We start from the raw sequence: 15,000 nt of genomic DNA, 5'->3' as shown, positions 1-15,000 counted from the left end.
AAGGTACATCATATATCCGCTATAATGCCGTAAACATTTAATTTATAACGATTGCATCTCCTGTTCTTCCACATATCATTAACATATGCAGATCTCCCGTATCTTTCCAAGTTATTTGAAATTTCTTCTTATTGTTATTATTATCATTTTTGTTATTATTATTATTACTATTATTATTAATATTATTGTTAGGATCATGATCATTTTCATCATCATCAACATTTTTATCATTTTTATTGTTTTTTGTGTGTTTATTATTGTAACTGTTACACATTTAATTCTATAATTTAAAATACGTTCTACATATCTTCTGTCTTAAATGCTTAATTATATGTGAATTTTCAACAGACATATAAATTAATCATATTATTTCCAAATACAAAACACTCTATACATCTTTGTGTGTGTGTTTGTTTTTATACATACATACACACACATACATACATATATATATATAAATACGAGTGAGTGCGTATATACATACATATGTATATATATAAATATATATATTAAAGGTATAGGATAACAACAACCAGGTGTATTAATTTGACGCTCGGAAAAGTGAAAAATGGAGAAGTATTATACGTTTCGAGCCTATGGTCTACAACAGAAAGGAATAAGATAAACAAATCAGAGAGAATGAAAAAAAAAACTTGTAGATTTAGCGGTCAAGCAATATATATACACACACGCATAGCTTAGTGGTTAGGTTGCTGCAGCCACGATCGCGAGAACGTGATTTCAAACACTAGATGTGTGGTACGTTGTATTCTTGACAGGAACGCCTCATCTCACGGGGCTCTGCGCTCATTTCGACACCTGAGGCGTGGTATACCGTGCACCTGTTCATCAGGCAAAGTCGATCTGAGAGAGAGAGAGAGACGGAGGGAGAAGGAACGAGAGAGAGCGAGAGAGAAAGAGAGAGAGAGAAAGAAAGAGAGAGAAAGAGAGAGAGAGAGAAAAAGAGAGAGAGAAAGCTAATATATATATACATATATATATATACGATGGTAATCCCCAAAGTATGGTCTCCAAATCGCTGGGTACACAGTTTAAACTGTGCGTGCTGCTATTGGCAACACTGTTGTATTTGTTGTGCATGCGCCTGTCACGCCGCGCGCCTCACTGCCACACTAGTCTTGGCTTGGCAGACGTATTTGCTGGAGCTCCCGATTGACGCTACTGCCAAGTGTGAAGTTCGCGAAGTTATTCAGTTTTTGAACGCAAATGCATTAAAGCGATTGAAATGTATCGCCAGTTGATGGACGTGTATGGCGACGTGTCATGCATGGATGTCAAAAATGTCCGCAAGTGGTGTAGAGAGTTTGCAACTGATCGTATTGAAAGTCATGACGAGGAAAGAAGCAGGCGGCTATCAATCTATGGCGAGTCAGTCGTAAAGGTTGAGCAAATCCTGCGTGAAAATCGGTGGATCACTCCAAATGATCTCTGCATTTTAGTTCCTGATGTTTCCCGAAGCACCATCCATAGGGTTTTGAGTGAAAAGTTGCAATATCGGAAGGTGTGCGCAAGATGGGTCCCACGAATGCTCAGAGAAGACCATAAACGGCAACCCAGCTTATAGTCCGGACGTGGCACCCAATGACTACCAACTGTTCCCTAAGGTGAAAGAACATTTGGCCGCTTTCTCAACGATATGATGGTGGGCTGATATGACATTGGCATACAAAAACTGCCCCAGCGCCTAGAAAAATGCATCGACCAAAATGGCGATTATGTAGAAAAATAGATGAATGTTGAAACTTTAGAATGATGTAAACATCATTGACAATAAACGTTTCTGTCGTTTCTAAATATTTTTGGAGAGCTTACATATCTGTACATATCTGTGTGTGTGAATCTGTGTATATACACAGTATATATGAATCTAATCTGTGTATATACACAGTATATATGAATCTAATTATGTAAGCATGTATGTGTATTGAACTGTTCGACTGAGCTCCTCATTACCCACTACTTCGCGGGCGGATTATATACTGCGATGTATTTTTGATATTCAATGTATATAAGGTCCAAACTATGTCTCCATGCATGATTTGGCATTCATATATCTTATCAGTTATATGGCTGCCAAGAGAGGAACTGATTTAAACAACATAGAATGCTTCTTATCTATAAACCTAAAGAAACTATATATAGGGACACAGTTTTCCTACATGCGGATATATATCATAAGTGTTTGTTTGTTCTTTCTCAAAACTATGCCTGGCTCATAAGGGCCGGTTTCCTGGTTTCCTTGGCGTATAGGTTCCCCACCTAGACGGGACACAGGACCGTCGCAGGTAAGCTGCAAGATGCAGGAGGAAATAGTGAGAGAAAGTTGTGGCGAAAAAGTCAGCAGAAGTTCGCCATTACGTTTTGCAGGAGCCGCGTGGAGCTTAGGTGTTTCACTCATAAACACACACATCACCCCGTTTGAAATTCGAACCCGCGATCCCTCGAACGCGAGTCCGCTGCTCAAACTACTAGGCAATGTGCCTCCACTATCATAAGTGTACAATCCTCTTTAATTCATTGGATGCATATGCATTTTATTTAAAGTAAGTATTTATGCATCCAGGTATTCATATACGTGTCCATACATACGTGTGTATATGTGCGCTGGTGTGTTTTTAAGCGGAAATTTTGTAATGTATTGGGAGGTACATATGGAAAAATTGAAGCCTGTCGATGTAATAAGCTTCCTGAATCCTGGGTGTTGAGAAAATAGTCATGTAGTAATTATTTATGTTATGAAATATCTTATTGATATGATTAAAAATAATTTATAATTGTAAAGGTATGTTAAATAATTAAAGGATACATGGTATATGAGAAATGTTGGTAACAAACTGACATCTCTCACAGTTATAAATCTTTCATAGGTTTAACATGAAGCGATATTTTATTTATAGCATGTTATAAATCTAAGTATTAATATTACTTCCATCAAATACTTGTTTTTCTTTTATATAGAAGAAAACGGGGGATACAGGAAGAAACATTTAAATGAAAGCTTTTCAAATAGTCATTAGAATGCTCTTCATATTAGAAATGCGGTGATGTATGAGAAGATAAATGAGGAACTGATTGTAGAAAAATTTCGAATTCTTTAAAATACATTACAAAGTGTATTCATGTATATATAAAGCTTGTACTAATTAACACTGAAATAGCTTTTTTATCCCTTGTAGAATAAAATGTGACTATAAATGAAAGTGTAATGATGGGTGCTTTACATGCGTCAGGTTTCGTGCATTTAATATGCCTTATTCAAAAGAAGAATTCCTCATTTCTTTTTACTTCGGTATTTATTTGCATTATTTATTAATTTTTGGCAGGACGTAATTATTCTGGCCTTGACATGAACTGTAAACTGTTTCATTATAATATATAACATTAACAATATAAAGACGTAATCGATAAATTTTACAGGAATTCCTTAAACATTTGTCCATTGTTGTCCACTATAGTTTCTAAAAAGCTTTTGATGGTTGTAATTGATGTCATTGGACAATTCTCTGACAAGGCGGGAGTTTTAAATGACATTTTACGGTTAGTGATACTCTCTCTCTCTCTCACACACACATACACATTGGGAGAGATGTAGACAGAGAGAGAGAGAGAGAGAGAGAGAGAGAGAGAGAGAGAGAGAAATAGACAGACAGACAGATAAATAGATAGAAATAGAGACATATAAATTTTAGATATATTCCTTGTAGTATTACGGCGAAAGCGATGTAAGCATCCCCATTGGTAAAGCCTGCGGTGCCGTCAGTGTGGGAATTTAGACTTTCATACAAGATAACAAAAGGCTCTTTCAAGCAACTACTACCTCTCTTCTATTGTATGTCGATTCTGCATGAAACCCTAGTTCAGAATTAGAGAGAAGGTTTGATGGAGCCTACATTTGTATGTAGAGATGGTCTGTCTAATGAACGATTGTAAGGGAACCTTCGTCCAGTATCAGATATTATCGAAGAGTCAAATTCGCAGAGCATTGCTGGAGTGCTAAAGACGAAAGTGTCAGTGAAATTCTTTCATGGGGACATATGACTAAAGAGCTAGCAGAAGACGATAAGCAGATTTGTGATTATGTAAAATGCAATCCATCTGATATACCGATTATGATGAATAGTAGAACTGGATGGCGACAAAGGGGCAAAGGAATCCGCGCAAGTAGAGCAACCGGATGACATGCACACATATGTACATTAATACATAGATGTACATAACATATGCATCTATACATACACATATTTACATATAAATTTCTCGTGTGATTTCATGATAAGCATTAAGTTTTGCGATCAGCAACATTACCTGTTAATTGGACTTACGTATAAGTGGTTGAGTATCCCACTGAGACATGTACACTTAGCATAATTCTCTGGCAGAATCAACTCAATGTATGACAAGCTTGTCCGAACGTTGGATTAAGAGATATAATCCATCCGATGAGCTTCTGTACAGTTTCCATCTATGGAATTTCACTCCATGCTATGGGTAAAACATAGCTATAGAAAATTTCAGTTGCATAAGATGTCACACGGAATCTAACTCGGAATATCATAGTTGTAAGCAAAGTCCTTTACAATTCAGGCATTCATAAACAAAAACTCCAAATAAAGTAATGAACTCAAATCAATTTATTAAATTGAAAATGATAACTATTTTCTATAAGCATAGTTAATGACTACGAGTGGATTACACATTTTAAAGAATAACTTGTTTTTTTCCCCCCAGATCGCTTCCTAGTATTATTTTGTTTCAGTGATATTGTTGATATACGTATATTAAGCCCTATCATATCGATATATCGATGTCTTTCCACGCCTTCTCATAAGAAAAAAGAGGTAAGAGATGAGAAGAACCAACATGAAGTCGTTGCTTAAATCCAATCTTTCAAAAGTGATTATAGTATTGGGGAAAAAATAGAAACAAAATACATCTCTCTCTGCAACTTTATAATTGAATTGATAGGAAAACATCTAGTTCTAATGTTTACTCTTTATGCTTGCCACGAAACGATTTGACTTAAATTTAATCTAATTAATCTTATATGCATAATTCTTCCTAGATTCATTATAAATAACCACGCCACTTTAACAATAGGAATCGCCATTTTGATATTATTTTTTGAATTTCTTAGAATAGGGGATAATGTTCTTTGAAACAGACCTTCATTTGTTGTAATTCTCTAAATATTTGGATTTTATATTTGATTAGTTTTAAATCCCATTTCCAGTTTAAATATTCTGCTTTTGTTCACTGCTGTCAATCTTTCTATATTTCTAAGCCTGTTCTATGACTAAATCTTCAAGTTTTCTCTCTCATTCTACCCCGTTTCTTTTCAGTCTTTCATTTTAATATTCCATTCATTAATTCTTCGCTTGTATATTTTCGTTGCTTGTTTCGTTCTTAACCATTTAATCCTCATCTTTTTGTTCTTTTCTGTCTGCCTTCCTTTCGTTATTTATCTGCTCCATACTCTCTTTCTGTTTCACTATCTCATATCTTTCAAACTCTAAATGCTTTTCTACTAAATAGAGGATTGCTTAAAATTTTAATTTAACATTTGTTTAATCGCCATTATTTCTGAATGTCCGCACAACAAAACCACAAATGTATAGAAAAATACCTCTTTTTCTCTCAGTCATGCAGCCTCATTCCTCCTCTACGTCACTTTACATCCTTCTATTCTTAGATAAACTATTACACATTCAAATTTGCGCTCTTGCTTGTAAATTTGTGCTTAAATATCTATAATTCTTGTGCAATTATTTTCACATACAGTTTCTTATATGTGAGAGGAAACACACATGGATACGTATTTGATTTAAATATTCAACCATATATTTGTGTGTTTGTGTGTATGTACATACGCATATGTATATATATATATATATATTATATATATATATATACATATGCGTATGTACATACACACAAACACACAAATATATGGTTGAATATTTAAATCAAATACGTATCCATGTGTGTTTCCTCTCACATATAAGAAACTGTATGTGAAAATAATTGCACAAGAATTATAGATATTTAAGCACAATTTACAAGCAAGAGCGCAAATTTGAATGTGTAATAGTTTATCTAAGAATAGAAGGATGTAAAGTGACGTAGAATATATATATATATACTTATATATATATATACACATGCATTCATATATATATATATAATATATATATATATATATATGCATGTATATATGTATACATACACGCATTTACGTACACATACATACACACACAAACACACAAATATATAAATTGGGAGCGTTAAGCTGTGATGGCGGTAGATATAAATTTGCAGTTCACAGTTCAAATATTTTCAGAAATGTTTGCAACATTCAGAAGGCTCTTCACTGCAATCTGTGATGGAAATATTCTCACTGTATACAGGAAGATATAAACACACCATTGCGAGTTTGAAGCGCTCTCTTCCGGGTTGATGTATGCATGCATTTCGAAGCAGTTAATGTTTCATCAGCGCCAGCTCATTACTTAGCGTCTCTGATTAGTATTTTGCTACAGGTGAGAAGACAGAAGGCGCCAGCATTCAAAATATTTTGATTGGTTTCTTATTCACTTCGGAGTTGTCTTTCTTTTTAGTATTTGAGTCGTCTCAAATTTTTGTATTTGAAACTCAACGTGCTTTCAAAGGAGAAGGAACATCAGGGATGTAGGTGACCTGATTCCGTAAATTGCAGGATGCGTGTGTAATACACTCTCGGTGAGATCTTATATAACGTCTAATTTCCTAAGAAGAAAGAGTAAATACTGCAAGAAATACGTCGCTGTCTCGGGTATTTGTCAAGAAACAAAGGAAAGTCTCGAGATATGGGCTGATTGTAGGAAATCAGAATAAATCCCGACTAATCTACGAGGATGCTGTATAAGCAGAGAATGATATTCACAGTGGGACTACAGCAACGTAGGACGAAAACTCGTAGCGGAGATCTACTTACTCTGCCAATACAACTCATGCCTGCAATTATGGATAGTCATCGTCTATTATCGACGGACTGCTGGAAATAATGATAATGATCTGTATATCCCTGTGTATGTTTGTATGCAAGAATAGTGTGCTTGTCTCTTTGATTGCATGCGTAATTGTGATAAGTACGTGCTGGTGAGCGAGATAGAGGGCGTATTAGTGAGCGAGTGTGCGTTTGTATCCGTGTTTTTGTGTCTGTATGTGTGTGTGCGCGCGCATGCTTCTGTATGCATCTGTAAATATACTAAATTATACATATATTCATGTATGTATACATTCCTATATAATAGACTGTCAAATACAAAGCAAATTACACACTGGTCTAACGTATTTGTCCGTCTTTGCATAATATAAAACATGGAGATGCAAAGACCAATAGGCCTTGAAGAATAAATCAAACCGTTATCTCACAAATCCAGATACCATATATCATATGCCATGTTAAATATGTCAAATTATCATATAACATCATATCACATTTTTCTTACAAGCCAGATTAGTTGCCAGCAGTTTCGAATATCATGAACACATATATATTAACTGACTCATAGAAAGGACTATTACACACACTCTTAGAATATTATCTGTGACTGATTTGCATAATTCTAAGAACATGCATTCCACTCTTTGTTATAGATATTGATATAATAAATACTGACTTCAATTTTGCCGCCGAACTAATTCCTTATATTTCAAAAATAGCACTAGAGAAGAATGTGTCTTAGTAATTTCATGAAATATAACAGTACAATCGTATTAATTGGAAATTGAAACTTTGTTGCATTGTCTGCTTTGAGGGAATTGTAGCTCTACATTCTTTTTGTTGTTGTTGTTGTAGTTTTTGTCTGGGGTAACTAAAAGGTAAAAATAGTAGAAGAATATTTGGGAATATCAGAGAAATATTTCGTTAGTGTGCCAGTCCCATAAATCAGCAGTCTTCAAGTAGGTAATGAATAATAGGCTCAGGGCACGGCGGAAACCAGACATTCAGAAAGGAAGGAAGATGAGTCACAATTAATAAAATTATATTTCGTATTAACTTCATGCATTGCAATGGAAAATGTTTAAATATATTTAAATATCTACAATCTGTTAGATCTCAGATCGAATTGTATTTCTGGATGTCCTCATAGTTTCGAAGTTGATTCAATCTAAATGCACTTAGAATTTGGAATTCGAAAGGAGGACTGAAATATCTAAGACAATCACGGAGGAAACTTACAAAACCTAAGTAGGTACCTATGTAAAAATTGCTGAAAGCAAATCAGTATGCTCAATGCTGACATCAATTCAATAAGGCGACATTTAAAAAAAAATAATCGAACCTTTAAATGTAGAAATAAATGTACACATGAGAGTAGTTTAGTGTATCAGAAGTTTATTAACTAATTTTTTTCAATTTTCTCTGGTCTAGCATCATAGCATATCATACGAGGACTACAAATCTTCTCCCGATTCCCATTGGCTATGTGGTGGAATTATTAGTAAGCCTCACCACTATACATTTGTGGTTTTGTTGTGCGGACATTCAGAAATATTATACGGTACTCAGTTACACAGTTGCGATACATGGATATCGTTATCTGGGTTGGGGTCTAGGCTGTTCCTCTTTATTCGTAAGGCAAATTTTGTCATCTATATATATATATATATATATTGGAGAATGTGTGAGATCATTGGTACACTTGGGTATATTTGGAAAAACAAAACGAATGACTTTACTGCTAGTTCTAATCAGTTAAATTTATTATTTTTTTCATTTCTTAATAATATAAATTTTAGTTCATAGATGTAGTAAGTTCTTTGTTAACTAGGGTGTGGAGGATTAAAAAAAGAATGTACGTATGTATGTATATATATGTATGTGTGTGTATGTGTTTGTGTGAAGTTAATTAATTAGTTATTAATTCAAACAATTAATAGTATATAAGAATTAAATGAAGCTGACAATACATCGAAAATTTATAAGTATGCATTTAAAGTTTATTTCAATCAATATATGTATGTATGTTTGTATGTACGTATGTATGTTTGTATGTACGTATGTATGTTTGTATGTACGTATGTATGTTTGTATGTACGTATGTATGTTTGTATGTACGTATGTATGTTTGTATGTACGTATGTATGTATCTATTGATCAATAACCTAAATTTGTTTCAGGTTTGATTATCAAAAGTGTATGGTATTGACAGGGAGAGAGAGAAAGAGAGAGAGAGAGAGAGAGGGAGGGAGGGAAGAGAGAGAATTATTCAAAATTATTTTCCATTTTAGACGTCTTTTAAAGAAAACTTCCTTTCGTCCTATATATATATATATATATATATATATATATATAGATATATATATATATATATGCGTGCGTCTATCCGTGTGTGTTCGTGCGTGTAAGTGTGTATGTGTCGTTGCGTGTGTTTCCATTGTTCTTCATGTATTCTTCCCATCTACCGTCACATATTCCTCTTACCATTTATTTTCAGCCATGAACAAATGTTAAATTACATGAAAATAGAATTGACTGGACTCACTATGATGACAGTATACAAAGTTAAAGAAAAAAAACCTTTCTATAGCAAGCATAGACCGTCTATTGAGATATTAAAAGAAGGTACATGTGTCTTTTCGAACATCTATGTATACGAAGATCAGTATTCTACATCGTACCTAGAACTGTTTATATAAGTTATTGAATGAAAACATTATATAACTTATCGCTATGACGGTTTTAAGCTCCCAGTCATCCATAATTCGGTAGACTTATATTCAAAGACGATACAACTATGATCATGCAGTCCTTAAATGTATATATTGAGTTGTCAAGGAAAGAAAAAGGTCAATAAATACTTGCTATTACATTTTTTATTAACCAAATATGAACCATTTTGTTGCACAATGCGTCTCCAGCTTTTCTTTAGCTTGAAAATACCCTCTTGTCAGAATTGAGGTGGTTTCATGGTAAAGAATTCATCAAGGTATCTTTTTATGTCATCCAAGGAATTGAAATTCTACTATGTTGTAGTTCTGAGGAGGTTTAATGTTATTTCTAACAGTCTACTGAGGCATATACTGGGTCCCTTTTATACACAAGCTCTCTTATTCTTTTATCCTTTTTACTTATTTCAGTCATTTTCGACTGTTGCCTTGATGGAGCACGGCCCCCAAGAGTTTTAGTCGAACAAATCGCCCCTAGAACTTATTTTTATCGGTCTCTTTTTGCCAAAGTGCCAGGTTGCGGGGGACGTAAATACCAACACCGGTTGTCAATCCCTCATTAGGACCACACATATACATACATACACACACACAGATGATATATATATATATGTATGTAAAGTATACACGACGGGTTCTTTCAGTTTCGTCTGCCAGATCCACTCACAAGGCTTTGATCAGTACGAGGCTATAGTAGAAGACACCTGCCGAAGCGAAATAACCCGGATCCATGTGGTTGAGAAGCAAGTTTCTTACCACAGAGTCACGCCTGCATTAATACTTGACTTTCTTATGCAAAATGATATATAAGCCAAACCATGATTGTATTTGACATTCATTACATATAGCACTTAATACTGATGTGACGAAACAGTGAATTTCGTTTGAATTTCAGTTCGATTAAAAAGGGACAGGCTCATTAAGAGCCGGTATATAATTCTTTATATATTTGTAAATCTGTGTCAATCACCCCACCCACACACACATGCACTCATAATATATACACATATACACACATGCATTACCGATTCGGTAAGAGGTGCAAAAGTAGTATTAACGAGTTCTTCTAAGTGAATGATTTAATAAAGAAAACGAAAATAGGATATTAAAATAATTGAGATATAAAACAACTATAAATACACTTAAATATAATGTTCTTACGCATGCTTTTATGCTCGAGTAACATATATATATATATTTATACATATATATATATATATATATATATATATATAATATATATATATACATGTACATTATATATGTCTACATACATATATTATTGTAAATGTATGTATATATATGTCTTTATATATATTTATACATGTGCATTATATATGTCTACATACATATATTATTGTAAATGTATAAGTATATATGTCTTTATATATATATATATATATATATATATATATACATATATATACACGCATGTGTATAAATACAGACGTGTATGTATGTATATATGCGTTGCTGGCAAAAGAATACATTTTGAAACAAAGTAGAACGCCTCGACCAGTAACGGCAATACAAGCAATATCTGTGTTTATGTCTTTGTGGATGTATGCATGTGTGTTTGTGGGGGGTGGCTGTCTGTTTAAGTCTATGCGTGTGTGTGTGTATTTATGTATGTATATATAGAACAAGTACAGGAACAAAAGTATATCAAGCAATACAACAGTATGTAATGAACCACGAAAAGAAAAATTGTTTTGTTTATTGATCTAGTTCCTTTCTTCTTTTAAAGGTCCTTATTATGGGGGAAGAAACGGCTTTATCCTCACGGTCATCTAATTACAATGTAAGAAGACGAAAAGAAGCGGAAAGAAAAGAACCAATGAATACAAATGAAGAGAAATATAGAAACAAAAATTTTGCACAGTGAAATATTTGTAGTGTAATAAACGAAATGCAAATGTTCTCCTTGAAGTACACATTCCCGAGTTGAGAGTTCGTTTCCTTTTTGTTTTTATTTCAGTTTAGTATATATTTATGTGGCTGAGTGAAAGCGTACCAATTCAGAAATATATAAAAACCCAATCACATAATCACATAGAAGATTATATACATATATGCGTTGTGAGTGTGTGTGCACACGTATACATGAAAATATATACATATATATACGTATACACATATACATGAAAGTGCCAGTAGCTACATATATGTAACTACATACATATATATATATATATTGCATATATTACGTATATTATATATATATATATATATATATATATATATATCTATATATATAATATATATATATAATATATATATATATATATATATATATTACATACACTGTATATATATTATTTATATATAACATATATATTATATATATATTACACACACACACACACACACATATATATATATATATATATATTATATATATTACATATTATATATTATATATATATATATATGTATCACATATATATATATATTATATATATGTACATATAATATATGTAATATATATACATATGTATGATATATGTTATATATATATTATCCAAATAGTATAGTATTATACGTTCATAAGGGCTGATCTTGCCAATATATATACATATATATATATATAGGTATGCATGTGTTATATCTAGGTATGTATATTTATGAAAAATCTGCGCTAGTAGCTAGTTTCCATTCGATTATATGCACATACCTTTATCGATGTGAATATCCGAGTATACATATTCATATATAATTATATATTGATACATACACATAGACACACATATATATTTATACGTATGCATATAAATTGTTTCCTCGTCTCTCTCATCTCAATGACGATAACCTTGTATTTGTACACCACACTGCTTAGCGCTGCCATCTTATAATATAGTGTTGATATGAGTGGCCGTGTGGTCAGTAGCTTGCTTGCGAACCCCATTTTTCCGGCTTCAGACCCACTGCGTGGCACTTTCGGCAAGTGTCTTCTACTATACCCTCGGTCCGACCAAAGCCGTGTGAGTGGACTTGGTAGATGTAAACGGAAAGAAGCCCGACGTATATAGGTATATATATATATATATATATATATATATATATATAATATATGTATGTGTGTGTTTGTTAGTGTCTGTGTTTGTCCCCCTCAACATCGCTTGACAACCGATGCTGGTGTGTTTACGTCCCCATAGCATGACGGTTAGGCAAAAGAGACCGATAGAATAAGTACTAGGCTTCCAAAGAATAATTCCTGCAGTCGATTTGCTCCAATAAAGGTGGTACTCCAGCATGGCCTCAGTCACATGACTGAAACAAGTAAAAAAAAGAGTAATATATATATATGCATGTATACATATATGTGTGTATATATATACACACATGTATGTATACACACACACACACACACACACACACATATATATATATATATATAAAGAGGTAGACAGATAGACAGATAGATAAATATATATGTGTATATATATATAAATATATATATGTATGTATTTCTATACACATATATATGTACATATTTACATATATATGCATGTATGTTGTGTGTTTGACTGTATGTGTGTATATGTGTGTGCGTGTGTGTGTGTGTTTATGTACGCAATGGTTAATAAATTTGTTGTGGAATAATGAGATGAAGAATTAGATCACAGTATGGATTTGTGATAAAAACAACATTCACTCTACTCTCAGAGGTACATAATAATTTCTTACAAAAATTTGTTATGTGAAAGCTGCGTGGAAACACGGCTGGTGCCACGTACTTGTAATACCATGGGTCAGTTTGCCAGATACTCTGTGACAGTGAGTCTTTGACTCTTACATTCAATGTATAAGTATTTCGGAAGACGCAACAAGCTATCTGGAGAGAAATGATCATCGTCAATACTGACAGCAGATCTATTTAGTTTATATCTGTATATATCCAGACATTCAATGAAACGAACTTGCATAAACGTATGAGTTATTCAATCATTCACGTATCTATCAATATATATATATATATATATATATATATATATATATATATTATATATATATAATATATATATGTATATACATGTATATGTATATATGTATATACATACATATACATATATATATGTATATATACATATATATACATATATATATATGTATATACATGTATATATACATATATATATGTATATACATGTATATATACATATATATATATGTATATATATATATGTATATATATACATATATATATATGTATATATATATATGTTTGTGAGTGTGTGTGTATGTATGTGTGTGTGTTTGTGTGTGTGTATGCATACATATGTATGCCTGCATGTACAGATTTCTTTATGGGTGGTAAAGAAAGAAATCATATGTTCCGTTATATTTATTTCTTTTGTTTCAATGTCTGAACGGTCTGAATACATTGTTTTTAACCGTTCAAGTGTATGTTTCCGAGGCTTGGTATACGTTTCACTTTCGCTATCTGTAGGTTGGACTCAGACATCAAAGAGAATACAATACCACAGTTATAATATCGTTTGACTAGGTAAGGCCGATATTGCTACAGAGAATTATATATTTAAGGCCTCTATACATTTTAATTATATCTATTTGAATTCGCTTGTGTTCTTCTATTGTGTTTCTTAAACTTTTGATATTGCTTTATATTCTCCTCTACAGTATTCTGCAATGGTCTTTATGCATAGAAATTATTCTCCTTGGAAGTGTTTCGCTTTTATTTTATTTCTCCATACTCTCGATGTTGTAGGTTTCCAAGTTTACGACCTGCGCGACATATGGCGGATGTTGTAATTCTCATTTTTGTTATAGCGAAAGACAGGGAGGCAAAAGCTGAAATCGATGAGTATTGAGTTCGAATTGAATTTCTCTATATTAACGACGAATGAGGAAACGTGAACGCTGTCAGTATGACAGACGGCTATAATAATCAGTCTAGAAAGAGCAGGTCATAGTAATTAGTGTGCGGCTGGAAAGGTGAGGTTGTAGGTGATGAAAACAGGATTGCTGTGCTGTGTATGAATTTAAACTCACACACACGTACACATGAACAAGTACTCAGATATATCTCCCAGGAACACGGTGTCTGATTTTTCAAAGATCAATACGCTTCTTAACTGCAGGGAGATGTCTGATTAAATGGTTTGGTTATGTAATATTTTGTACACTATCGAACAAAAAATAATCATTCTATGAACATTGTCTTAAAATGATGTAAATAATATCTCTATTCTTACTCTTTTATTATTAATCATATATATATATATATATATATATATACACATATAT

At 32.8% G+C, this 15,000-nt stretch overlaps 2 protein-coding genes across 2 annotated transcripts in view; one reads left to right on the top strand and one right to left on the bottom strand.

The window, feature by feature from the left end:
* Positions 1 to 15,000, bottom strand: part of LOC115216605 (neuronal acetylcholine receptor subunit alpha-7-like) — a 974,486-nt gene that overhangs the window by 511,511 nt on the left and 447,975 nt on the right. The window lies entirely within an intron of this gene.
* On the top strand, positions 1,247 to 1,585 carry LOC118765218. Its single transcript, XM_036506946.1, has one exon. It carries the CDS (start codon positions 1,247 to 1,249, stop codon positions 1,583 to 1,585), a length of 339 nt encoding a protein of 112 aa, XP_036362839.1.

Source organism: Octopus sinensis, linkage group LG10 (assembly GCF_006345805.1).
Source record: "Octopus sinensis linkage group LG10, ASM634580v1, whole genome shotgun sequence".
NCBI classification, from domain to species: domain Eukaryota; kingdom Metazoa; phylum Mollusca; class Cephalopoda; order Octopoda; family Octopodidae; genus Octopus; species Octopus sinensis.
The sequence above is the reverse complement of the archived record's forward strand: the minus strand, read 5'-3'. Positions and strand labels throughout refer to the sequence as shown.

Coding starts and splice junctions, on each gene's coding strand:
- LOC118765218 (XM_036506946.1), top strand. CDS start 1,247: ATGTATCGCCAGTTGATGGACGTGTATGGCGACGTGTCATGCATGGAT.